Genomic DNA, 25,486 nt, shown 5'->3' with positions numbered 1-25,486 from the left:
GGAAAGGCCTCGGAAGACTACAAGGTCACAGCTCTTTCTTGCAGGTTTGTGGGGCCACTGCAGGCCCAGGCCAGACCCTGCCCCAAACACAAGAGGACACAGAATCCTCAGCAGTGTGGTGGGAGGGGCTTCTGCGGAGCAGTGCCTCAACAAGGCAAGACGAGTTGACAAGGGGGTGGAGGCCTGTCTGGTGCAGATGCTGTCAGGACACATGTGACCCCCTGTTGCTCCCTCCCCAGGTGCCGTCTGATGCCGAGGCTGAAGGAGTCTCGTTCACATGAGTCCCTGCTCAGCCCCAGCAGTGCAGTGGAGGCGCTAGACCTCAGCATGGAGGAGGAGGTGACCATCAAACCCGTTCATCGCAGCGTCCTAGGTCAGGACCACTGCTTCGAGGTGCGTGTCTCCACAGCTCTCCTCCGTGAGTGCTCTCACCCTGTCAGGCACAGGTTCTTGGGAGCAGTCTAGAAGGTCTTATGCCTCTATTTCTAGGAAGGTTTGCACCCAGTCCTCACCACCAATAATCATGCTTTGGGGGAGCTCTCTGGTAGAGAAGTGAGCCTCGTACTGACAGCCCAGTGGGGCCTAGTGTGGATCCTCTTGGTATCTGCCTCTTTCTGTGCCCCTGTATTATTCTGGGCTAAGACTCCAGGCCAAGTCAGACTGGATCTGGACTGAGGTGTCCAGATCTGGGACTGGCCAAGACAGTTAGGGCCTGTCCCCTTGGTCTCAGCAGAGGCTGTTACAGAAGGTAACAGTAATCTAGTGCCTGGATATGGGTCTGGTTTGTCCAGTAGGGCCTGCATTGTTCTGAGAGCAGCAGGTCAGTGAGGGCAGTTCTGGCCAGATTCCCTCACCTCAGGAAAACACGTAGTTTACGACTAGGAGGTGAGCAGAATTGATGCCAGCGGTGAAGGTCTCAGGCCTGGCCCACCGAGAAGCTCAGCTCTTTGCTCTAGACTTAGCACACGGCTACATTTCTGTGATTGTCATTGTCCCTACTGATGGGCAAAAGGAGACTTCTCCCGACCCCTGGAAGGGGTCGCTTTAGGACTAAGCCTGCCCTTGCTTTCCTCCTGGGACCTGTGGTCTGCTTTTAGGGAGACTGTGTGTTGACTCCAGCAGGGTACCCCATTCTGTTTCCCTCTTAGGGAGAGAGAGGGCACAGTGAGGAACCTGCTTTCCTTTCCTGTTGGACAGGAGTGAGGTGGGCAGGGATGAGCACACAGGCCAAAAAGCCTATATCAAAAGCTTGACTACTTTCTTGACTTGCTGGGGCACATCTGGGTCCAGTGTGCCACATGTGGTTCAGAGATTTCAGGCAGCTCCTCCTTGCCTCTCATCCTGTGGCTGCTATGCAGGCCTGGTGGCCTCCGGCTTTCCCTAGTGTATAGCATGCTTGTGATCCCTTCCCCCCACCATCCTGTTTGCCCCAACAGGTGACAACATCATCGGGAAGCAAGTGCTTTTCCTGCCGGTCAGCAGCTGAACGAGACAAGTGGATGGAGAACCTGCGGCGAGCAGTGCACCCCAACAAGGTAGGCCTATACCTGCTCTTGCTGGATCCTGAAAGATGAGGTGAAACCCAGACTGAGGGTACAGAGGCATGACTCCTGAGTAAGGGCGGGAGCTGCTGAGCTGTGCCCGCTGTTTGGTCCTTCTTCCTAACACTACACACGGAGGAGCGTGGGACACAGAGCTGCATTTTCTCTTTGGGAAGTCGGATCCTGTATCCTGCCGAGATCCACTTCCTCCTAGCCAGCTGTGTGGCTCATCTGTTCTGTTCTAGGTTAGACATCCACACCCTTCTCCAGGTGGGTGCCCCTTGGTGTGTCCTCTTACCTTCTGCTGTCCTGGATGGGGCCCTGACTGTAATTGTCCCTGTGTCCGTCTTCCCAGATGACTTGGGTCTAAACTGAAGCCTGATTGCCATGGCATCACTAAGGAAAGGGGTCTCAGCAACAGTCCCCTCTTAACTTGCTTTATGGACCAAAAGCCTGAGAAGCCCTGTAAGGGGCGAGGCATTGTGCCCACTCCTTCCTCAGTCTCACTCTGAGGCAGGACTGTTTCAGGACTGGTTTCTAGAAGAACAAGCCTGGGCCCAGGTGAAATTAGGTATCTAAGGTTGGTAAGCTAGCTAGTGATCAACAGTGCGGACTAGATGAAGCCGTATCCGTGGGCATCTGCCCTGTCACTACCCATGCACCTCGCCTCTCAATCCCTCCCAGATCTCTGAGGGCTCTGGGCTGGCTGAGCAGGTAGGTAACAGCGACAGTTGACCACCCCAGACACTCTTCTGCAGGACAACAGTAGGCGTGTGGAGCACATCTTGAAGCTATGGGTGATCGAGGCCAAGGATCTGCCAGCCAAGAAGAGATACTTGTGTGAGCTCTGCCTGGACGATGTACTGTACGCCCGTACCACGGGCAAGCTCAAGACGGACAATGTCTTCTGGGGAGAGCACTTTGAGTTCCACAACCTGCCGCCTCTGCGGACAGTCACTGTCCACCTCTACCGGGAGACTGACAAGAAGAAGAAAAAGGAACGCAACAGCTACCTGGGCCTGGTGAGCCTGCCTGCTGCCTCTGTGGCTGGGCGGCAGTTCGTGGAGAAGTGGTACCCAGTGGTGACACCCAATCCCAAGGGTGGCAAAGGCCCTGGGCCCATGATCCGAATTAAGGCACGCTACCAGACCATCACCATCTTGCCCATGGAGATGTACAAAGAATTTGCCGAGCACATCACTAACCACTATTTGGGGCTGTGTGCAGCCCTTGAGCCCATCCTCAGTGCCAAGACCAAGGAGGAGATGGCATCTGCTCTGGTGCACATCCTGCAGAGCACGGGCAAGGTCAAGGTGAGTGTAGCTCCCTGTTTGCAGAAAGACGGACACTGGGCTCATGGACACTGGGCTGTCTGCCCTTTCTGGATCTCTGTTACATAATGTGTTTCATTTGGAGGACTTGGGGATACCCATTGCCATCAGATGGGCTCCCTAAAATTGAGTACTGCCCAGTTGGGGAGAACTTTGTACTCTACCAGTAGCAAGGCTGAGCCCCAAAGACATGGTACAGTGAGTGGCCTGGGACTAAAGAGCGGGCTTCCCCTGCTGTCTACTCGAACAGGGGTGTGCCTGGGCTCTTCCATCACTTGAGCCCAAACTCACAAACCCAGTGGGATGAGTTGACAGACACACACAACAGGTAAGCCCCCTTCATAGCTCTGGCCTCCACCCACACCTTCATGCATTGCTTTTACATACAGGTGCATGGGTGCACATGCGTACATTGCTGAGTGTAGACAGCCAGCCAAAGCCCTGGTGCCTTGCAGAAATTGGGATCAGAGAGCCATGCAGATAGGCTGTGCTTTACAGCTGGAGGGGCTCAGCTCCTGCTCTGCCACCACCTTCTAAAGCCTGCTACTCCTGACAGGGGCCCAGAAAGGACACACCTCAGCTCCAACCACACCTGGCTTAGAGACAGAATCTCTCTAGAAGACACACCATCTCTTTCCAGCCTAGCTCAATAGCACATACCCTCTACCCCCACCCCGTGTGGTCTCTCCAACGACCATTTGTTCTGTTTGGGGCTTGCCACCCACAGAAAGTGGGAGAACACCTGAGCTGTACTGGCTGCCTGTATTGTAGTAGACTTCAAACAACTGGCCAGGGAGGATTGGGGGTCACCCTGAGGTAATACCCTGAGCCCTGAGCCCTGAGCCAAGAAGGGAACTGGGCTTGTGTGCCAGTGGGCAGAGCTCAGTGGTTCAAGACTCCATAGGCCTTTGCTCAACTCTTAGCTCTTTCTAGAGGCCCTGGCAGGGAGGCTATGGTTGGAAGCACCCTGTCCTCTGCATCTTCCACTGCCTGCTGGACTGACTGGTACTGTGCAGGACAGGAAGGAAGAGGGACCACCATGTTGCCAGGACCCTCCTCACCATGTGCTGCCTTTGGGCTGGCTGGCTGGGTAGGCTGCCAGCTAGGCCAACTCTTGAAGTACTGCATGTTTCTTTTTGTTGTTGTTTGGTTTTTTCATTTTTATTTATTCTATGTGTACGGGTGCTTTGCCTGCATCTATATCTGTGCATCACATACATGCCTGCTTCCCACAGAGGTCAGGAAAAAGCATTGGCTCCCTGGGACTGGAGTTACAGGTGGTTGAGAGCCACCATGTAAGTGCTGGGAATCCAAGCTGGGTCCTCTGAAGAGCACCAGTGCTCTTAACTGCTGAGCCACCTCCAGCCCAGGCGGTCCTGCTTTGATTGGCTGGGGGTAGTGGGCCGGAGAGGCCGGGACTGAGAATTACGTCCTTCCCAGACCGTAGAGGGCAAGTGAGAGGCTCAGCCCTTACCTGCTGCTGTGTTCTAGCCCTAGTCCCAAGGTTGCTGTGGCTTGGGAAGCCGATCCTGTCTGAAGCTGCCAAGAGGCATCCCAAGGCTGGAGGGATAGGAAGTAACCGATGTCTCTGGGTTGTTGTCTCTGGAATAATTAGAACTGGCAGAGCATTCTTGAGCCAGGCGGAACATATGTTAAGGCTACTGGTGTAATGAGGGGTAGGTGGTCTGGCTGGACTTTGAGGGTCCTAAACCTGTGTCCTGACCCCTTCTACCCTCTGTTGGGTCCGTTTGTCTAAGCTCTTCAAGTTCTCATCCTAGAATTCCTCCCCCAGTGAACTCTGTGTGATCTTGGAGGGATGACGGAGCCTTGGAGGCGGCACCTGGCCACCGATGGCCGTGTGGCCGTGGACGAGCTGTTCTCTGCTCTGTGCCTTGCTCTTCCTCTCCCTGCTGCCCACCTCTTAGGAGTCATGTCTTACCTCAGTGCTGAGGTCTAGCGCCTGCCGCACACAGTCAGGAAGATGGTGGCTTTGAACAGGAGCCGTGGAGGGGGGCTAAAGCTCCTTACCCTTCTGCTCATTGTGTTTCTAGGATGGGATTCCAGAGGCCAGCTGTAGCTTCCCCTCGGACTTGCCTGTCTCTCAGCCTTTCCTTTTGTTGGCCAATCAGGCCTCATGGATCAAGGTCTTCTTTTGTTTGTTTGTTTATTTGTTTGTTTGGTTTTGGTTTTTGTTTGTTTGGTTGGTTGGGTTTTTTGTTTTGTTTTCTGAGATAGTTTCTCTGTGTAGCCCTGGCTGCCCTGGAACTCTGAGATCCGCCTGCCTCTGCCTCCCAAGCACCTGGGATTAACGGCGTGCGCCGCTGGCACCTGTGCTCATGCTGGGTGTCTTGCAGGCTCTGCACTGGCCCGTCCCTGATTGCTGCCACCGAGTCTCCTGCTCTGCCTCTTTGTCCCTACCCTAGGTCTCAGGTTGGCTTTGGGCTTGAGAGGAAGGGAACAGCCAGCCAGTCAGGTGCTGTAGTCAGAGGGAAGGTGTAGCTGAGCTCCTCTGCAGTGTTTTCCCACAGTCTCCCAATGAGCAAGTTGCCTCCAAGGCACTCTGGGGTGTCCAGCAGCCAAAGACAGTGATGGTTCTGCTGTCACGTCAGCTCAGCTCAGGTTCCACTCTACCCCCCTTCTGTCTCCCTAGGACTTTCTAACAGACCTGATGATGTCAGAGGTGGACCGCTGTGGGGACAATGAGCACCTCATCTTCCGGGAGAACACATTGGCCACAAAGGCCATCGAGGAATACCTCAAACTTGTGGGCCAGAAATACCTGCAGGATGCTCTAGGTAGTTGGGGACATTACTGGGCCAGCAGGTGGCAAGGGCTGGGCAGTGCACATTAGACCCTCACTGTCTTCTCCATGCTCACCCCACCACAGGTGAGTTCATCAAAGCTCTGTATGAGTCGGATGAAAATTGTGAGGTGGACCCAAGCAAGTGCTCAGCCGCTGACCTCCCTGAGCACCAGGGCAACCTCAAGATGTGCTGTGAGCTGGCCTTCTGCAAGATCATCAACTCCTACTGGTCAGTGCGGCCTGCCTAGGCCTCCCATCCTTTCATTCAGGCCATCCTCTTTTCTGTCTGGTTCTCCCCGCCTCCTCCACCTGCCCTGGGCCAACATCTGACTCCACTGAGTTGCTGGATTGCCAGGTTTTGAGTTCTTAAGTATAGGAAAGCATTCTAGAATCTCTGTAAGATGGGTGTGTCTGTGTGTGTGTGTTGGAAAGAACCTCGAAATGTCAGTCTATCTGCAACTCTGGGTGAGCACCGTGTCCAAGTAGAGGCCAGTGTCAATGCACTGGTGCACACGGAGATGGAGCCCTGGTGTCCTGGCACCTGCTCCTTACGCTCCTCACCTGTCTGTGCCTGGAACCCATTGAGCAGGGGTATGTGTGAATGCCTAAGCACCAGCTAGGCCTCCAGCTTGGACTAGGGAACAGAGATAAAGGGGTGGCTTTTCGGTAGGAGTGGGCTACTCACATTGGGGCCATGGTTGGGGCTGAGATTCATCCCTGGAAAACTTCATGCCTTGCCTGGGAGACTTCAGTTTCCTGGGCCCCTGCTCCAGAGGTGCATGGAGAAGACTGGTTGGCCTGGTGCTGAGCCTAGTTGTGGTTAGATATGTGGGACTATCTCTGTGGGCCTTGCTGCCAGCCTGAGTGTTGGGTTTATTTTCACGCTGGAGAAGCTACCTCCTCAGGCCAGCCTGATGTTCACCCTGACCACGCCACTCTGAAGCCGTACCTCCTCCACTTGTTTGGTGCTCCCTCCCGCCTTCATGGTTGACTACCCATCTTTCCCTAAGGCTTCAGACCTGCCCCTCTGGGACCGCTCATGTCATGTAATCTTCTGTGTCCTTGCAGCCAGGAGCACTCGAGGGTCCACCAGCTCAGAGCCAAAGGCCAGGCAGAGGCAGGCCTGCTGGGTGGGCAGTGGCCCTGGGCAGGGGGTGGTGGCCAATCCTGGGGTACGTACTCATTTGCCCAGGTCCCTCAGCCTGTGCTGCCCAAGATGCTTTCATGGGGTACAGAGACAGCTGGAGAGCCTTGAGCACCCTCAGAGTACACTGCTGTCTCCTTGCTGGGCTGGGTTCTCAGCTCTGCCCTCTGTCCCACAGGGAAGACGTTGTGTGACTAGGAGTTTCCATTTCTTTCTCCTGGCATCCAACAGAGGCTTCTCTCCTAGACAAGTCTGTCAGTAGACATCCTCTGGCTTACGCACTGGGCCTATGCCCATTCCCTAGGCAGCCTTGCCGGTTCAGCTTCACCCGTTGCCATATGCCCTGCCGGGCTTACTATAGGCTTGAAAGGCAAGAGGGGTGGGGACCATGACAGGCTGGTAAGTCTAGAGATGGCTCTGAGAGCCTGAGTAGGCCTCCTCTCAACTTAAAGGACCCAAAAGTGAAACCCAGGAAAAGACAGGGTCTTGGTCAGAAGCCTAGTACTGGGCTCAGGACAGAGCCAGCAGTAGATTAGGTCCAGGGGACGCTGGGGTCCCCAGGGTGAAAAGGAAGGAAAGCCACCTAAAGACAGATGGGTCAGCATACTCAGTGGAGCCAAGAATCCTGTTTTGTGCCTTCTTACTGTTACCCCAGAGGAGGTTTATTTCTCTCCTCTCTAGACCTTGACAGGCTGTATTCTCACCAGCTGAGGGCACTCCCCTTCTCAAGAGCCTTGTGGAAAACCTGGATCCCTGTGACATCATTCAGGCAGAGGGAATGAATGAGTCTTGGTAGCCAGAAATGGGAGCCAAAGGAATAGCAGTCTTGCTGACCTGTGGCTTTCCTCATGCCTTCAGACCAGAAGCCTGTTGTTAGGGTGGGAGAAGGTATTTCCCCTGGGAAGGATGAGCCTGGCACAGAGCCAGTTCCGCCCGCCTCAGCACTTGGCCCCCTTGGCCCCGTCCCCAAGAGCCCACCCTCTGTGGGGTTGTCTTCCACCTGGTGAGCAGCCTCCCTGCCCAGCAACATCTGCCTAGTAGATGGCCCTGAGCTCCTGCCACACCAGCATAGAGATGGGGTTGGAACTCAGGGTTCCTTGGGACTCAGAACCAGATCTGGCCCTGGGCCCCTACCTGACCCCCAGGCCCACCTTTGTCTGTCCCTACTCAGTGTCTTCCCACGGGAGCTTAAAGAGGTCTTCGCCTCCTGGCGCCAGGAGTGTAGCAGCCGTGGCCGGCCAGACATCAGCGAGCGCCTCATCAGCGCCTCCCTCTTCCTGCGCTTCCTCTGCCCCGCTATCATGTCGCCCTCGCTCTTCAACCTGCTGCAGGAGTACCCTGATGACCGCACCGCTCGTACCCTCACGCTCATCGCCAAAGTCACGCAGAACCTGGCCAACTTCGCCAAGTGAGTGTCTCGGTCCTACGGGTGTCTGTACCTGACCCAGGCTAGTGCAGCGGGCCTCGCTTCTGTCCCCTCAGTCTCCCCACCGCCCTTACCTCGGAATAACACCTCCTCCACACCCATCCTCCCAAGTAAAGCACATGCCATTTGGGGATGCTTCCTTGGATTTCAAAGGTAGGAAGACAAGATATTTTCTCCTTCTACTTTTTTGAATTAACATATTATCATAACATGCCATGAGGATTCGCCTGTTTCTTTTAAGCCCAAAGCTCTACTTTGCAATGAATGGCTGATTTCCTAAGTAGCTGGGCACTTGGGTTAATGCTACCAGGATGATTGCCTAAAGCATTTCTGGAGTGTGGGGCTGTTTTCTTCCTTCCTTCCTTCCTTCCTTCCTTCCTTCCTTCCTTCCTTCCTTCCTTTCTTTCTTTCTTAATTAGATTTATTTGTTTTATTTTATGTGGGAGTGTTTTGCCTGTCTGTATGTCTGTATACCACATAAATACTTGGTTCCTGCAGAGGTCAGAAAAGGGCAGCAGGTCTGGAACTGAATTAGGGATGATTATTAACCACCATGTGGGTGCTGGGAATTGAGCCTGGGTCCTCTGCAAGAGCAGCATGTACTTTCAACCACTGAGCCCCCTCTCCAGCCCCCATGGCTGCCATTTTAGAGAATGTAAGTAGTGGTTTCAGCAGGACTGACTGGGTGATCTGGTTATTGATTCCCAGTTGTAGACTGAATCTTTCTCCAGGGCTCTCTGTGCTGGGCCCTGGCTGCACAGACATGAGTCAGCCCTGGTCCCATGCCTCAAGAGGGTAGTACGTCAGCTAGGGAGACATGTGCAATAGATAGAAGAATGGAGACCAAGACACATGGCCAGAGTCTCAGGTGAGCCGCAGAGGCTGGTGTGATGGTAAGGGCCTGGCCCCAGAGGATCTCGAGCATCAAGACAAAACCAGGAGAGACAAGAAACAATTTAGGAGGACTGCAGGGAACCAAGGCCACATGTGCAGAGAGGCACCACTCAGCATAGCCTGCACTCTTGTGGATTCTGAAAAGGATCTACACTGAGCGGGCAGTGAGTGCTAAGGAGAGACGCCAAGGGAAACTATACCCATGCCTGAGGCGAAAAATGACAGAGGCACTGGGAAGAGGAGGAGGAGGCAGTGGCTGCTGAGGACATCAGGTGACTAGGAGATCAAGTCAGCAGGCCTTGTCATTTGGAGATGGAGAGGAGGAGTTGACAACTGCCATGTGCCTCTGGCTTGTTAACCGGTGGATGATGGTGTTTTCACTTGAGATTGGGAACTCAGGAGGAGAGCACTGGACTTGGGGTACCCTTGATAACTCTGAAAGCTCAGTAGAGACCTAGGCCAAGGGTGGATCTGAGAATTACCTATATACCAGGCTTTTCCATCTTTTCTTGAGTCGGGCCATAAAGGGAGAACATGGAGCATTCTAGTGACTTGAGTTCCTGAAAAGGGTAGAGTGGTCTTGGCCTTGGGAAGAGGGCCCTGCTCTTGAATGGCAGCAGCCATGGTGGGGAAGGAGGGAGGGAGGTGGGACCTGACTCAGATAAGGGGCACTCACTTTGGCTGCCCTTTGCATCCAGGTTTGGCAGCAAGGAGGAGTACATGTCATTCATGAACCAGTTCCTGGAGCACGAGTGGACCAACATGCAGCGCTTCCTGCTGGAGATCTCCAACCCTGAGACCCTCTCCAACACAGCGGGCTTCGAGGGCTACATAGACCTGGGCCGGGAGCTCTCCAGCCTGCACTCCCTGCTCTGGGAGGCTGTTAGTCAGCTTGAGCAGGTGCCTGTTGCCTGGGCTAGATGGATGTCACTGCATGACAGTAGGCTACCTCTGTCACAGGATCTCCGTGCATGAGTGCCACGTTAGCTCCTCAGCTCTGTGGCCAAGTACCACATATGAATGCTCACCCCTTACCTCATGGGTATGAGAAATGGGCCTGATTTAGTTGCTTTACTGAAAATGCCCTTGCTCTTAGTTTTGTAGCCACTGAGCAGAAAAAGACACTCTGAGGATCCTGTTCCTTCATGTGTTAGATTGGAATTTGGGAACCTCTGTAGAGCAAAGGCTTGTAGCTCAGTGGTAGGGCGCTGATGCACAAGGCCCTGAGTTTGGTCCCTAATTCAGGAAAAAAGAAATGGAAAAGAAAGAAAGGTGCTTTAGAATTGCCATTGACTGTCAGCAGATAAGACTAATGTCTGCGCACCTGACATTGCTTCCGTCACTTGGCCCAAGCAGTCCTTCTGGAGCTGGAGAGTTTCACTGATTCCCCCAGTGGCTGCAGCCCACAGTGAGCCTGCTGGGGTCCACTTTTTAACTGACCATGCTTTCCAGAACTCTAGGGATCACTTTACAAAAGTAATGACCCCATTGCTGACCCCAGGCTGGCAGTCCCCTGCCTCTTGTCCCATCCCTAGAGGGGATTACTCAGTGTGCTTTACCATGCTGTCTTGTAGACATGTTTACATGCAGGCACGAGTGCATGGGGACCTCTGTTTTGCAGGTTGTTTTCAAGTGAGAACTTAACTGTACATGGCCATCGGACCCCTCGTGCACTCTGTGGGTGTCTTCCTACATGACATTATCCAGCACCAGCTCTGGCCTTTAGTGCGGCAGAGTAGCCTGTAGTGAGAACACCGTTAACCTCACCAGTCTGCACTGATGGGCTGCAGCCCCTCCCAGCTCCCACTGGCACTCTTGAGATCACGGGGAAGCAGTTTTGCTCATGGCTTCCTTCCTCCTTCTAGTCCTGAGGCAGTATACCAGTCACTGTCCTGTGGGCCTCACAACAAGGCAGGAAGTACAGAAAATGATCAGTGTTGTCACAGAAGTGATAGGGTGTGACAAGAATGTGAAATGGGACTGTTGCCTCCAGAACTCTGCCGCAGGGATTTCGGGTTCTTACATGTGTGCCTTTCCACTCCCTTCAGCTCAGCCAGGCTCTTCTGCACCACATCTGTGCTGTGACAGGGAGGTTCCGAAGGGCCCAGGCACTGTCCTGTCTTAGGCCAGCACCCTCTGTGTCTGGCTTATATCTATAGGCTCAGATGTAGAGGGGTCAAGTCCACCCCTTGATAAAGAGGCTCCCACAGATGCCTCTTGGGTAGGGAGGTAGAGAGTGAGAAATGCCAAGCCAGTATTGGGGAGCTATAACAAGGCAGATTTGTAGCACCTTCCCAGTTGTGCTGAGTCTGATTGGTGGGGAGCATTGTGGTTCCAATAGGTGACAACTGCCTTTTTCCATTTTTGCAGAGCATTGTGTCCAAACTGGGACCCCTGCCTCGTATCCTTAGGGATGTCCACACAGCACTGAGCACTCCTGGCAGTGGGCAGCTCCCTGGCACCAATGACTTGGCCTCCACGCCAGGCTCTGGCAGCAGCAGCATCTCAGCTGGGCTGCAGAAGATGGTGATTGAGAATGATCTCTCTGGGTAAGAGCTGCCAGGTGTGCTGGGTGGGGTGGGGTGTGCATGCAGACTAGGCACAGGCCAGCTGTGTGTCAGCAGAAAGAAATGATGCCCACATGAACACTTACAACTTGCCTACCAACCCAGCGTGTGGGGGGCAGGCTTCTCAGAGGGGGTGGGTGGTACTAAGAGAGCATTTAGGCTTTGGGGGAAGATGAATTTCTGCTTCTGGGAAACATTCTTGGGTTCAAGGTTGATCATAAGCAGAGAGCCAAGAAAGCCTATGTTTAAGGATGACTATTGACTCCGATTCCCTGAGATGTTTCCACACGACCTGTGCTTGTTAAAAATACCCCTTGCTGGGTGTGGTGGCACACACCTTTAATGCCAGTACTTGGGAGGCAGAGGCAAGCAGATCACTATGAGTTTGAGGCCAGCCTGGTCTATAGATGAGTTCTGGGACAGCCAGAACTATGTAGAGACCCTGTCTCTAAATAATAAAGTAAACATTCATTATTGTATCTCTGAGGCTTTAGAAAATTGGCTTTGAGGTTTCTAGTCCCAGCTTCACTAAGCACTGAGCCCTGGATACAGTTACTCTGTGAAGCTCAAAGAGGAGAAAGGGGTGTCTTGTTAAGAAGTGTGTGGAATTGGGCAGACTGTGTGCCAAGGCATGGGAGCAGCTTGTGAGGAAGGCTGGAGCGCAGAGCAGGAGACTCATTCTGGGGTAGTAGCAGCCTCAGCTCTGAAGCAAGTGGAGATTGAGAGCCAGGCCTGTGGGTGTGTCTTGAGGAGTGTGACCTCGGGCTCTACTCTTAACCTGCCAAGTGGGGAAAAGTCTCCAGGCTGGACTGGAGTTCAGGTGGCAGGTGGCAGCAGCCCGACATACAGGTACCAAGGAGACCCGCCCTCAGTATACACATGCTGCCAGACTGTATTTCCTCTTGGCATGGTCCACTAGGCAGTCCTGCTGACTTGGGCGCACACCAGGTTCCCACGTCCCTGCTGCTGCTCACCCAACTCAGAGCCTGTTTGCTTTGCATACTCTTCCATGGCCCACCTAATCCTTACAGCTGTGCTTGGTGTCTGGGCAAGGTCCCAGGTCAAGCTGCAGACACAGCTGGAGTGAGGAAGCAGTCAAGGCCTTGTAGACTGAGGGAGGCTATAGCCTGCAGCCGATTCAGACCTGCATGCTTGCCTCATGCCCTTGACAGCTCTTCAGATAACCTGTGTTTGCCAGGGATGGCAGCCCCTGCCTGCCACTCAGAGTGGCATCAGGAGGTGGGGCAGGGTAGGTTCACCAGGCCCCACTAGAGTCACAGGCTGACTAGGAACAGGAGAGGAGGCAGAAGGAGCCCTAGTAACTTTGAAAACGGTGCTTACCGTCAGAGCCCAGGGATAGCAGAGCGCCTCCAAGCTTTGGGCCCAGGCTTAAAATATAGGGTACTTCTAGACCCTGCAGCCATCATCCCAAGATACACCTACAGGAAAAATCCTGCCCAACTGCCTGGCCTAAAACTAGCAGGGCTGGTCCCTGAAGAGAAGTTCCATCAGAACAGCCACCTTGCCAGTGACCCTCCTGCCACCCAGCCGTGTCCATAGCCCTGGCTCAAGCTGCCAGACCCAGCAGGTGGTGGTGCTGTTGGTTTGGACACACGAGGCTGGACTCACGGTTCTTTTCCCCTTCTTTCCCTGTGTGTGCTTGTCTCCCTGCAGTCTGATAGATTTCACCCGGTTACCGTCTCCAACCCCCGAAAACAAGGACTTGTTTTTTGTCACAAGGTCCTCCGGGGTCCAGCCCTCACCTGCCCGCAGCTCGAGCTACTCCGAAGCCAATGAGCCTGACCTACAGATGGCCAACGGCAGCAAGAGCCTGTCCATGGTAGACCTCCAGGATGCCCGCACACTGGATGGGGAGGCAGGTTCCCCAGTGGGCCCTGACGCCCTACCTGCTGACGGGCAGGTGCCTGCAACTCAGCTGGTAGCTGGGTGGCCAACCCGGGCAGCCCCAGTGAGCCTGGCAGGGTTGGCCACAGTGCGGCGGGCAGTGCCAACACCTACCACACCAGGCACCTCAGAGGGTGCGCCAGGCCGGCCCCAGTTGTTGGCCCCACTCTCCTTCCAGAATCCTGTGTACCAGATGGCGGCTGGCCTGCCGCTGTCGCCCCGCGGCCTTGGTGACTCAGGCTCTGAGGGCCACAGCTCTCTGAGCTCTCACAGCAACAGTGAGGAGCTAGCTGCTGCCGCCAAACTGGGAAGTTTCAGCACTACTGCAGAGGAGCTGGTGCGGCGGCCTGGTGAGCTTGCACGGCGGCAGATGTCACTGACTGAGAAGGGTGGGCAGCCCACAGTGCCAAGGCAAAACAGTGCTGGTCCCCAGCGAAGGATTGACCAGCCACCGCCACCGCCACCGCCACCACCTCCTGCCCCCCGGGGCAGAACACCTCCTACCTTGCTGAGCACCCTACAGTACCCGCGACCCTCAAGTGGAACCCTGGCATCAGCATCGCCTGACTGGGCCGGCCCTGGCACCCGGCTGCGGCAACAGTCTTCCTCCTCCAAGGGAGACAGCCCTGAGCTAAAGCCCCGTGCCGTGCACAAGCAGGTCAGCACTGTGGGCAGTCCTCTCTAGTCGGGACACACCCATGTCACGCTCCTCCTTGGTCATTTCACCTCACTTGCACCCAGCTGTCATCCCATGCTCAGGGGCTGTGTCCCGCCGCACTCATTTGGCCCACCATATGTACTCCTTTTTTCTGGCATCGGGACCTACAGGGCTTTAAGGAATGCCAGGCTCCTTTACCAGTTCCCCAGATACAGACTGCGTCAGGAAATGAGGAATGTTTCTGTTCTCTCGTCCATGCTTAGTCAAGTTCTTGCCCAGACCCCAAGCCCACCTGCCCTGCTTTGACCCCACTTCTTGAAGCACTCACCCTGGCTATAACTATCAGGAGGGTGGCCTATCCCTTCCTCCCAGGGGCTCCAGCAAGACAGGTTGGTGTGCAGTAGGTTGACCACTTGTCAGCCAGGCTGCCACAGCCCCTGACGACAGCAGGATACAGTGCTCTGAGTCTACCAGGGCTTTCTGCTGGCCCTGCCTGCTGTCTAGAAGGTTGATGTCCTTGAGGAAACACTCAGGCAACTGAGGTCATCTCCCTTCCCACCTGCCCCACCCCCTCTGCCTCTCCACTGCCCCTCACAGCTGTGTTTCATTGTAGGGCCCTTCTCCCGTGAGCCCCAATGCCCTGGACCGCACAGCCGCTTGGCTATTGACCATGAACGCGCAGTTGTTAGAAGACGAGGGCCTGGCCCCAGATCCCCCCCACAGGGATAGGCTAAGGAGTAAGGAGGAGCTCAGCCAAGCAGAAAAGGTAAAGCTGGCCTGGGTGGAGGGTGGGCTGCCTCCACCGGCATGGGGAGTGGGAATCTCCAGAGAGCCTTAGTCGGGTGGCAGTGCTTGTTCCTGTCACAGCCAGTCCTCGATTACCCCTGCCCGTGTGGAGACTGAGTCATAGAACTCGGAGGAGGACAGCAAGAACTTAACTTGGGCCCAAGGTTCCCATTACAGCCTGCATATCAGTTACCTGGAGAGGGCTTGGGTACAGTCTTGGGACACAGGGGTGTCCAAGAACTTGAAGGCGGCCCCTTGCTGCTGGGCATTTAAGGAGCTGAGGCTTGAAAACAAGATGCCAGAGGGGCTGCTAGAGACTCTTGGAGAGCTTTGGGAACGAGGAGCCAGAGGCAGGGGTCCCGTGCCCTCTATGAGAGCCGCACGGGCTCCTTCCCCTGGGTTTAGGCCTGCCTAGGGCTAAGGGAGGCATAGCAGTTACCAAGATAAGGGTGAGGCTACATTGCCAGCGGCTCTGCCCTTCTACCCAGGGAACAAATAAGTTCTAGAAGTTCCAGATCTCACCCCACTGTATATCTAGTGCTTCTGAGGCAATAGTGTGCTTTGACTGCCCTCCCAAGTCTTTAGTAGTCCTGGCATCTGCCCTGGATCCAAAGAAAGACCCCACAGGCAGATACTTCCCTTGCCATTCTCTTGATATCAAGTACCCTCGGCCCTGGATCCTAGACAGCCTGTTGAGCCTCATGCGCAAGGGCCCCTTGTTCAGGGTGGCAGTGTGCCTCCTCCCCTACTTCAAGGGGGTCCATCTTCATGCTGCATTTGCTACCTGCCCCCCCCCCCTTGGTTCACTGCATCCACCTGCTTTCCCCCAGTGTGTGAAAGGAGCCTGGGGACATGGGACATGGTGCTCCCAGAGCCATGGTTAAGAGAGCAAGGAGGCCTAGCCTCCCTGCATGCTCCCTGCTTCCTCTCCCTTCTCCCCAGAGGCTGAGTCACATCTGGAGATCCCAGTATACCTTGTTTTTCTTCCCTCTCCTCCTTGTTCTCTCCTGTCTGCACTGCCGACACATTCCTGTGGTAGTCTGGTCAGGTGGAGGCTGGGAGGCTGGGATCTCATCTTGGGCAGTTGCTTCTCATGGGACTTGTCTGAGCCTCCCTGTCCTTCCTGTGTTGCCGCCAACCTCAGGTGCCCTTCCTATATCTCAGGGCTTCCTATAAAAGGTTACAGGACTGGAGAGATGACTGAGCAGCTCAGTTCCTAGCACCTACATGGTGACTAACAGCCATCTGGAATTCCAGTTCCAGGAGATCTGATACCTTCTTCTAAACTCCTCAGGCATATAAGTGATACCTTGTGCATTTAAAAAAATCTAAAAAGAGGTTTAAAAAAGAAAGTTCAAAGTTAAACCTTCACCCTTTGCGGCTTGGGTTGACTCTTCACCCTGCTCCTGACTGCACAGGTTGGACAGACCTTGGGCAGCCGCAGGCTGGAGTCTCATCACAGTTGCTGGGCTGGCTATTCCCTGCTAGACCCCTTCCTGCCCTGCACCGTGCTCAGGCTGATGAGGCTGTGTCTCTGTCCTGGGTGCTGGCCCATGGCTTGCTGCCCTTCTGGCAGGACCTGGCAGTGTTGCAAGACAAGCTTCGGATCTCCACCAAGAAGCTGGAGGAATACGAGACCCTGTTCAAGTGCCAGGAAGAGACGACACAGAAATTGGTTCTGGAGTACCAGGCGCGGCTGGAAGAGGGTGAGGAACGACTCCGGCGGCAGCAGGAGGACAAGGACATCCAGATGAAGGGCATCATCAGCAGGTGAGGTGGTCTCCACTGGTCCACAGAGGCATCTGAGCTGGGTCATACTGCCAAGCTCTAGGGGGAATTTGAAAGCTGGATTTGAGATGCAAAGCAAGACACCAAAGAAGCTATTGAAGTCAGGGAGGAGGACAGCGCATCTGGGGGTGTGTCAGGGAGCCCTGTGGGTAGAGAACAGTGTGGGTTGGGAAGAGAGAGGTGGCTGTGCCAACTTGGAGTCTGTTAGGTCTCTCTAGTGCCTGACTTGTTTCCGATAGCTAGTTCTCTTCCCTGTCCCTGCCCAGGGACAGGGTAGACGTGCCACTTTTGGTGTCTGCACACAGGCAGTGCAGACACTGCAGAGTCCTGGTCCTAGAGCATCTGTCTTACCTCCCAGTGACAGCAGATGGAAGAGTGTGGGCTTAGAGCCTGATCATTTGCTGAGGCCCTGGACAGAGCAGGTGAGGTAGGCAGGGAACTCCCCTGTAACCTTCTCTTATCCAGCGTGACCCTTCCCAGATCCCCTGGTCTGCCTTCCTAGTGTTTGTTCTGTGCTTCTGTCCATCACAGATGATGAGCAGAGCGGAACCAAGGTGGCTGGACACCTGCTAACGACTTCCCGTCCCTCTCTCCCCTGGCTTCCCTGGTGCCTAGCCATCTCTCCTTCCCTGAGACTGTGAATGCCACACTACCAGGACAGCTGGGTCTAACATGGCCTTGCGGGTCCTCTGCCCACTTGCTTATGTTGTATCAGTTTCTGAGAAAGCAGTATTGGGCTGTCTGATCAGGATTCTTCTGTTTGTCTGTCTGTCTGTCTGTTTGTTTGTTTGTTTGTTTGTTTGTTTTTTCTGTTGGTTTTTGACTTTCTAGTCTTGGGTGAGTGTTCTTCTAAAGCACATTATTATGTCCCATTAACAAACCGACTGGGTATTTGTTTTTGTTTTTGTTTTGTTCTGGTTTTTTGAGACAGGTAGCCTTGGCTGTCCTAGACCTAGCTCTGTAGCCCAGGCTGGCCTTAAACTCCCAGACAACCACCTGCTTCTGCCTCCCAAGTGCTGGGATTAAAGGTGTGCACTACCACCGCCCGGCCAAACTGACCTTTCTAATTATAATCTTTTTCCATCATATTTCTAATGTAGCCACTGTAACTTTCTTTGACTGGTGTTAGCATGGTATATCGTTTTCTGTCCTAACATTTTCAAATCATCGTTCAGTCCACTTACACTGCTATGACAAAATACCTCCACTGGATGATTATACACAAGAGGAATGTACTGCTCACAGTTCTGAAGGTTGCTGTGTCCAAGGTATCAGCAGACTTGTGTGGCTCTCCTTTATAGACGGTGCTTGGTGCTATGTCCTTAGAGGCAAGCTCCCTCCAGTTTCTTTGGTAAGGGCACTAACCCTGCTCATGAGGACAAAACTACCTCATGACCCAGTCACTTCCCAAAGGACAGCTAGTGACATCGTGGCGGTTAAGTTTCAGCGTACACATTTGGGTGTGGACACAAACTTCCAGACTGTAACACCAATCTTTGTGCATGGAGTTTATTTTATAGGTTTCTTATTGTTGGCTCTTTTTATTATCTAGCAATTTCTTCCTTTTAATTGGAGTGTTTAAGCCATTTACTTTTAATGTTATTATCAGTGTAATTATTTTTAAGCCTGTTGCCTCTGGCTGGTTTCCTGTTTATAGCATTAGCATTTCTTTCTTTCTTCTTGTCTTCCTTGGACTGTATCTTTTGACCCATAGCACCTCCCTGGTTGGCTTCCATGCTGTATCTCCCTGATGCTTTGGGTATTGGTTGACAAGTTTTCCTCAAAGGGCAGATACTAAGTGTGCCAGGCTTCACAGCCTACATGATTAACTGCAGAGCTATGTGATGTGAAGGTTTATAGAAGGAGAGGAACATTGTCCTGTCTTTGTTTTTCTACGTTTTTCTGCTTTTTCTCTGGCTGTTTGTAAGTTCTCTCTCATGGACTAGAGCTCATTGTTACAATGCTTGCCTGGCATGCACAGGCCCTCAGGTAGAATCTTAACACCACAAATTTTAAAAGTGTATTTACTATTGGGGGCGGGGCATGTATGTGTGTGTCCAATTTTGCCACCGTGTATATGTAGGTGTTTATGGTGTGGGTGTGTTTATGTAGGTGTGTGTAGGGGGGTAATGTATGTAGGTGTTTACGGTATGGGTGTGTAGGTATGTGTGTTTGGGTGTGTGTATAGGTGTGTATGGTGTGGGTGTAAGTGTGTGTGTGTATGTGAGTGTCTGTGTCTGTGTCTATGTGAGGGTCAGAGGACAGCATCCAGAAGGCTGCTTCTCTTCACTGTGGGTTCTGGAGATTTAGCTCAGTCGTTAAGCTTGTGTGGCAAGGCTTTTACCCCTGGGCCACCTGACACTCCCAGTGCTTTTTTCATTAAATGTTGTCAACAATTTGATTTTACAGTCTTGGCTATACCATGCCTAGTATGGTTTTCTTTGTGTTTCTTGGGGTTGTTGGTTTTAGATCTGTAGGGGTATGGCCCTGCTTCCTGTTTCTTTCTCTGTGACTCCTGCCACTGGCCCTTTTCATAGGTACTTGTCTATGAAAACTCCCTCCCTCTCCCAGAGCTGAAGACCAAACACGGGGCCTTGTGCTTGCTAGGCAAGAGCTCTACCACTGAGCTAAGTTCCCACCCAACCCCCCTTTACTTTATTTTATACATATGGGTGATTTGCCTGATTTCTATGTCTGATGCCCAAGGAAGTCAGGTGAAGGTGTTGGATCTCCTGAACTGGAGTTAAGGTGCTTGTGAGCTGCCATGTGGGTGCTGGGAACTGGATTCAGGTCCTCTGCAAGAGCAACAAGTGTTCATAACCACTGAACCAACTGTACAGGCCCCCACAGTTTTCTTTTTCTCTTGCTCCCTGAGTTTTGATTTATGTACATTTCTGTTACTGGGTGGGGACTGAACCAGGGCCTTGTTCAACTAGACATTTCTCTGCCGCCGAGTGACACCCCAGCCTTTCCCTTGAGACAAGCTCTCACTAAATTTCCTAGGCTCTTGAACTCGCACTGCAGCCCAGGCAGGTCTTGAACTCGCACTGCAGCCCAGGCAGGTCTTGAACTCGCACTGCAGCCCAGGCAGGTCTTGAACTCGCACTGCAGCCCAGGCAGGTCTTGAACTCGCACTGCAGCCCAGGCAGGTCTTGAACTCGCACTGCAGCCCAGGCAGGTCTTGAACTCGCACTGCAGCCCAGGCAGGTCTTGAACTCGCACTGCAGCCCAGGCAGGTCTTGAACTCGCACTGCAGCCCAGGCAGGTCTTGAACTTGCAGCACTCCCCTCCCAGGTGTCTAGGCCTGGCTTGCAGGAGATGCTCTGTGTGGTCTGGAGTGGTGTACCAGTGCTCCTGCGGCACCTGCTGTCAGCCCCTCCTGCTTCAGGTGTGGAGTTCTCATCTCCGGGTTTCAGTCTCTTCTCCGGGCATGTGGAATATCTACATAGTGGCTGTTTGAATGGCATCATCTTCTCGTTCTGCCATCTGCCATCTGAATTTCTTCTCATGGATTTCCCTCCTGGTTATAGATTTTATTTCCTTATATCTCTGTGTCCTTGGCAGCTTTGGTGGGATGCCAGGCATTGTGAATTTTACAGAGATCAGTAGTAGAGGTTGTGTGTTTGTGTAATTACATGTGTGGGGTTTGTTCTGGAATATAGCGATACTGTCAGCAATCAGCTATGTCCAAAAATGATGTGGAGCTTTGCTAGGGTGGGACCTTCAGACTTGACCTCGTTTGGCTCCATCTATTGGGTGCCTTCCCAGAGTTCATGCTGCCCCAAGGTAGCTCATCTTACCCTGTTCCCAGGGTTGCGGTTCTTTCACAGCCCCTGCCCTGCGACTGTTTGCTCACCTGCTCACAGAGTGGAATTAGAATTCTCCAGAGACTAGATGGGAATTAGTAGGGTTCATCTCTGTCCTATAGACCCTCTACCTCGACCCTGCTGCATTTCCTCATCACCCTGATCCCAGGGCACTGCCATCATCCCTGGGTGTAAGCTGCCCCACGACCGCAGCTTTGCACTCAGCAGTTACAGGCTTGGTGTGGTGGTCTCAGCTCCTAAAGGGAAAAAGTGGAGCTTCCCTAACCTGGGTGCCACCCTGTGCCTTCACAAGGCCCGTACCACCTCAGTAAATATGATGGGAGAGGGTCTAGAGACTTCTAGGGCCTTCATTGTATTCCCTGCTACAGTAGAGCCTGTGACATAGTGTTCTTTGTATCCTGGAAGTGCATTAGGACAAGGATAGCCCCAGAGAGCAGAGCTGGAGGGCAGGGAGTTGATGTCAAGACGGAGCAGCTCAGCCATGTTGCTGCTGGTGGACTATTGAGGGCCACTGCTCATTTCGTCCTTCTGGTGTACCTGACTACCCTGTCTCTGGTCACAGGTTGATGTCTGTGGAAGAGGAGCTGAAGAAGGATCATGCTGAGATGCAAGCAGCTGTAGACTCCAAACAGAAGATCATTGATGCCCAGGTCGGCCACAATGTTAGAGAGCTTGAGGGGATCCCGGGGGTGATTGGCTTCTCTATCATCCTTGGTTACCCCTCATTGCAGAAGCCTCTGAGGACACTGACTCACCGGTGGGACTTCCTGGGAGTGGGGGGGTGAGAGCAGACTAGATAGAGGGGCTCTGGCCCCAAGTCCTCCACTCAAGGCCGTCCCTTTCTTCCAAATGCCCAAGAATGGGCAGGTTTGGTTAGACTGCACAGCCTAGAAATCAGGGGCTCTGGGTGTCTTGGATGCCTGGAAGCATGGGCTCCTGCCTTGGAGCCCCCAGTGACTCGGTGTTAACTCTGTAAGTTAAGAGACAGATGACACCGTCTCCGTCCATCCATCTGTGATGGCACAGAACCTTCCCCATGTGGAGCCGGCTACTCCACAGCCTGAGGCCTTCCCCACACTTGACTTCCAGCCAAGTTTCTCTTGCCTCGTGTGGTCCTCCGCCCTGCTAATGCCCTCCTTGCCCACAGGAAAAGCGCATCGCCTCGCTGGATGCTGCCAATGCCCGTCTCATGAGCGCCCTCACGCAGCTGAAAGAGAGGTACAGCATGCCAGCCCGTAACGGCGTCTCCCCCACCAACCCCACCAAATTGCAGATTACTGAGAACGGCGAGTTCAGAAACAGCAGCAATTGTTAACCTGCCTGAGGAGAGGGGACTGTGGTGGCCGGGGCAGGGTCTCGGTCTCTGTCAGGAGGCTCCCCACAGTTGCAGACTCACCTGCAGTGGAGGAAGCACAAGACTGATGGAGTGTAAGCCTGAGGGCACAGTGCCCCATCTCTTCGCCCACCTGAACAGCGGGTTTGGGTAGAGGCAGCAGAGACTGCACACTGGGAAGCAGGGACAGCCTGAAGGGAGGCCTGCCAAATGTGTCTGTTGGTTGTTGAATTTGGTGTGTCACCTTCTCCTTGACCAGCCGAGTGCATGTGCCCCTCACCCTTTGCCAGGGAGGGTAAGATCTGGGGCTACTCCTGGAGTGGTTGGCTGGTGGACACAGTAGGGTTCTGTGGCCCCTGCTCATCGATGCCCTGAACCACTGCCATTGCATGCAGTCCGTCAGGGACCTTGCTGGCCGCACAGAACTGGAGTCACCTTGCTCCTGTGTGCATCCCAGTCTCGACATCCTCCACCTCCTTCCCTTCCTTGGTTGCATTGCCAGACAGACAGTGAGCATTGCACTTTTTCCTGCGGGGCCCTTGTACCTGTGGGAGCACAGCTTCCCACACTTCACATGTGGGCCTGGCTCATGCTCTTGGGATTCCCAGAAGCCAGAGAACTGGGCAGAGGTGGCCCAGTTGCACCATGCATGGTAGCTGCCTTCTCCAGGGTCCCAGTGCTTCCCTGCACAGTGGCCTGTGGGGAGTAGCCAGCTGGTGCTCACCCTGCAAAGGTGATCTCTTTCCTCTGATGGTTTAACAGAAGAATCTAGTGCCTGCAGGCCCTGAGAAGGTGGATAACTGTGATTTTTTTTCCTTTCACAGTATGCATTAGAAACAAAAGCCCGCTTGCTCGCTTGCTGGAACACAGGGGCCTTTTAAATTGAGCGTGCGCACTGCATGGGAAATAGCGGCCCTGGAGGATGTTAGACTTGCTCCCTCTCCAAGACAGCAGCAGCCTGCACCAGGCCCCGTGTGTGCAGTCGCCTCTCCTCACCCTCCCAGCCCCAGCCAAGGACCCAGGCACTGCAGGCAGGGAGGGGCACACCCCCCAGCTGGGGCTGGTTTTCCCCAGCTCTAGGCTGCTCTGTAGCATATCTGCCCCTCCCCCCTTTGTGGGACAGAGATGGGCAGGAGCTTTGCTCTCTTGGGTCCCCATCTGTTCCCACACCCTAGGTTCCAAGCCCTAATTCTGAGTCACCTAGGGCAGGAGCTGGGGCCTTTGCCCAGACAGCAGAATGGGGCTGGGCTTGTGCTCCTAGAGCCCTCATTAGGAAGGGTGGAAGTCCTAAAGGTGTGGCCCAGCCACTGTACCTCATCCTCACTCTGGACAGGCAAGAGTAGATGTGACTACAACCCAGTTAGGCTGCAGACAAATGCTGAGAGAGAGGGCTTGGCTATCAAAGGTCAGACCTCAGGAAGGAAGGAGGCGGGGTTGCTGTCCTGCCACTGCCCCTTCCGGCCCCACTTCTGTCCACACCCCTGCGCCTATGCATTTCAGCCAGGGTGGCCCCTCAGCAGGGCCTGGCCTGGCCTGACCTGGCCTGGCCTGGCCTGGCCTGGGTCTTGCCCTTCCACTGCCCAGGGAGCCCTGCTTTCCTCCCTATCCAAACTCTCGCCCATGCCTCCTAAAGTGACCTCTGTCTGATCGCCTCTTAGCAATATGGGGAGGTCCCCAGGCCTGGACAGGAGGGCGCAGGGCCAGATGCAATGGCCCCTCTGGTGGGGTTGTTAGCTCTCACGCCGAGAGCCTTATTTACCTAGTGCAAGAACTGTAAAGGTGTACAGACTCCACAGATTTTTCATCTTAATTGCAAGTCCGACAATTTTTGTAAATGTTCTTGGTGTTCGACTGTAATGGAACTATTTCACCCAAGGGATGTACATAGTCCTTTAGTCCTGGTGCTGCGAGGGCTGGCCGGGATGCTGCTCTCACGGTTGATACTGTAGCCTAGAGAACGGTGCTGGGCAGGACAATGACGAGCTTCGCAGTCTAGGTGTCTGTCTTTTTCCTGCCTGGGGCATTGATTTGTTGGCTTTGCAGCATGCTGTGGGGGGGGTGGGGGGGTGGGAGGTTGATGGGGGCATATGCCCCAATGGGGCCAGTAAAGCATCCTCCTGCCCACAGCCTTGGGGCTGAGCTCTGCCTTCAGCAAGGGCTGGAGTTGCCAGAAGCCCCGAGGGGAGGATGGTCCCTGCTCTGGGAGACCCTTGCCACTGACACCCAGGCTTTGCTGGAGAGACCTGCCCCTCCCCCGCCAACACAGGCAACTGACCTTTTTGTTCAACTTACATGTTCAGGATTAAGGAAACTGCCAAACTTCCTTGGAGCAAAGACCTCTGACTACCCAGGAGTGGGGGTGGGGACCAGGGCCAGAGCTCCCCGTGTGCCCCTGCTCCTGTCCCAGGGACACCACTCCCTCATACCCGTACATCTGGGAGCCAGACTGTCCAGGGAACCAGCCCCTCTTTTCTATATATTCAGCCACAAGGCTACCCCTGTCCCCCACTGTGCCCACCTCCCCTCTTTTGTAAGTATGTGAAAAGGAAAAAAAGCAAACGTCAGAGTCGGCTGGAGCCCTCCCGCCGGCCGTGACTTTTAACCATGTAATAATGTACAGAGGACTTGTTGGTGTTCAAAGACTCTGTGTGGCTGTGCAATTTCTGTACATTTGCAATTAGAAATATTAAAGATTTATTTAGCTATTTTAAGCCTGACTTGGCTCTCTGTTCAGCTGTGTTGTGGGTTGTTTCCTGTGGGTAACTCTGAATCTTGGGCTACCAGCCATGACCCCTAGCTGGTGACCTAGGATCACCCCCTCCTCTCCACTGAAAGCCTGTGCTGGGAAGTGGAGCAGCACTTAAGGTCCCCTGGTCCCCATGTGCCTGGGGTGCCACTGATTCCTGGGGGCACAAGTAGCTGCCACACCTTCCACTGCAGAGGCCAGGTCAAGCCTGGCTGTCCCCAAGCGTCCAGTGCTTGGGAAGGCCGTCCTCAGGCTCAGAACCTCCTGAGTGGAAGTGAACTTGCCTGAGCTGCTGCAACCGTACCTGCCAGGGGAGTTCCTTGCATCCCTGGGTGTTCGCCCAGCATCTGTCAGGATTTGGTACCCCATCTTTTGGTTGAACACATGGGCAGTCCAGCTAGCTCTATAGGGGTACACATAAGCCCAGTACAAACTCTCAGAAAAACACCCCCCGAATCCCTAAAAAAGGCGGGGGAGGGTTTTAAGAACTTCTAATAAGCAGGGACACATCAAGCTTCCACCCTAGTGAGAACACTCCTGTTTTTGTTGGATTATAATTTGAAATTTACCTAAAGCTGGCTACTGAAATATAAAGAAAATACCTGCCCAGGCTATGATGAGAAATACTATGAAAACCAAGTAAATAAACAGATGCTCCTCCAGGGGTTTTAATTTTTTAAAGAAACGAGTCTTGAAATTGAGGACTCTTGACCAAGTGTGATCTGTTTTACTCCCAA

At 53.8% G+C, this 25,486-nt stretch overlaps 1 protein-coding gene across 12 annotated transcripts in view; it reads left to right on the top strand.

The window, feature by feature from the left end:
- LOC118582622 (DAB2 interacting protein) overlaps positions 1-24,720 on the top strand; it is a 179,765-nt gene extending 155,045 nt beyond the window's left edge. For 8 of the 12 annotated variants that reach the window (XM_036185630.1, XM_036185637.1, XM_036185638.1 and 5 more), the window contains 13 exons: positions 240-393; positions 1,437-1,535; positions 2,300-2,854; positions 5,523-5,667; positions 5,760-5,904; positions 7,991-8,227; positions 9,838-10,039; positions 11,510-11,688; positions 13,381-14,269; positions 14,883-15,035; positions 16,632-16,825; positions 21,233-21,320; positions 21,818-24,272. In XM_036185630.1, coding sequence (XP_036041523.1) covers positions 240-393; positions 1,437-1,535; positions 2,300-2,854; positions 5,523-5,667; positions 5,760-5,904; positions 7,991-8,227; positions 9,838-10,039; positions 11,510-11,688; positions 13,381-14,269; positions 14,883-15,035; positions 16,632-16,825; positions 21,233-21,320; positions 21,818-21,985 — 3,208 coding nt within the window. In that variant the 3' untranslated portion in view covers positions 21,986-24,272. Of the gene's footprint in view, positions 1-239; positions 394-1,436; positions 1,536-2,299; positions 2,855-5,522; positions 5,668-5,759; positions 5,905-7,990; positions 8,228-9,837; positions 10,040-11,509; positions 11,689-13,380; positions 14,270-14,882; positions 15,036-16,631; positions 16,826-21,232; positions 21,321-21,817 lie in introns of all 12 variants that reach the window. The other 4 variants (XM_036185639.1, XM_036185632.1, XM_036185631.1 and 1 more) reach the window with 4 other exon arrangements.
- Positions 24,721-25,486: the final 766 nt, after the last annotated feature.

The sequence above is a fragment of the Onychomys torridus genome, chromosome 4, assembly GCF_903995425.1.
Source record: "Onychomys torridus chromosome 4, mOncTor1.1, whole genome shotgun sequence".
NCBI lineage: Eukaryota > Metazoa > Chordata > Mammalia > Rodentia > Cricetidae > Onychomys > Onychomys torridus.
This window is presented reverse-complemented; position numbering and strand designations above follow the sequence as displayed.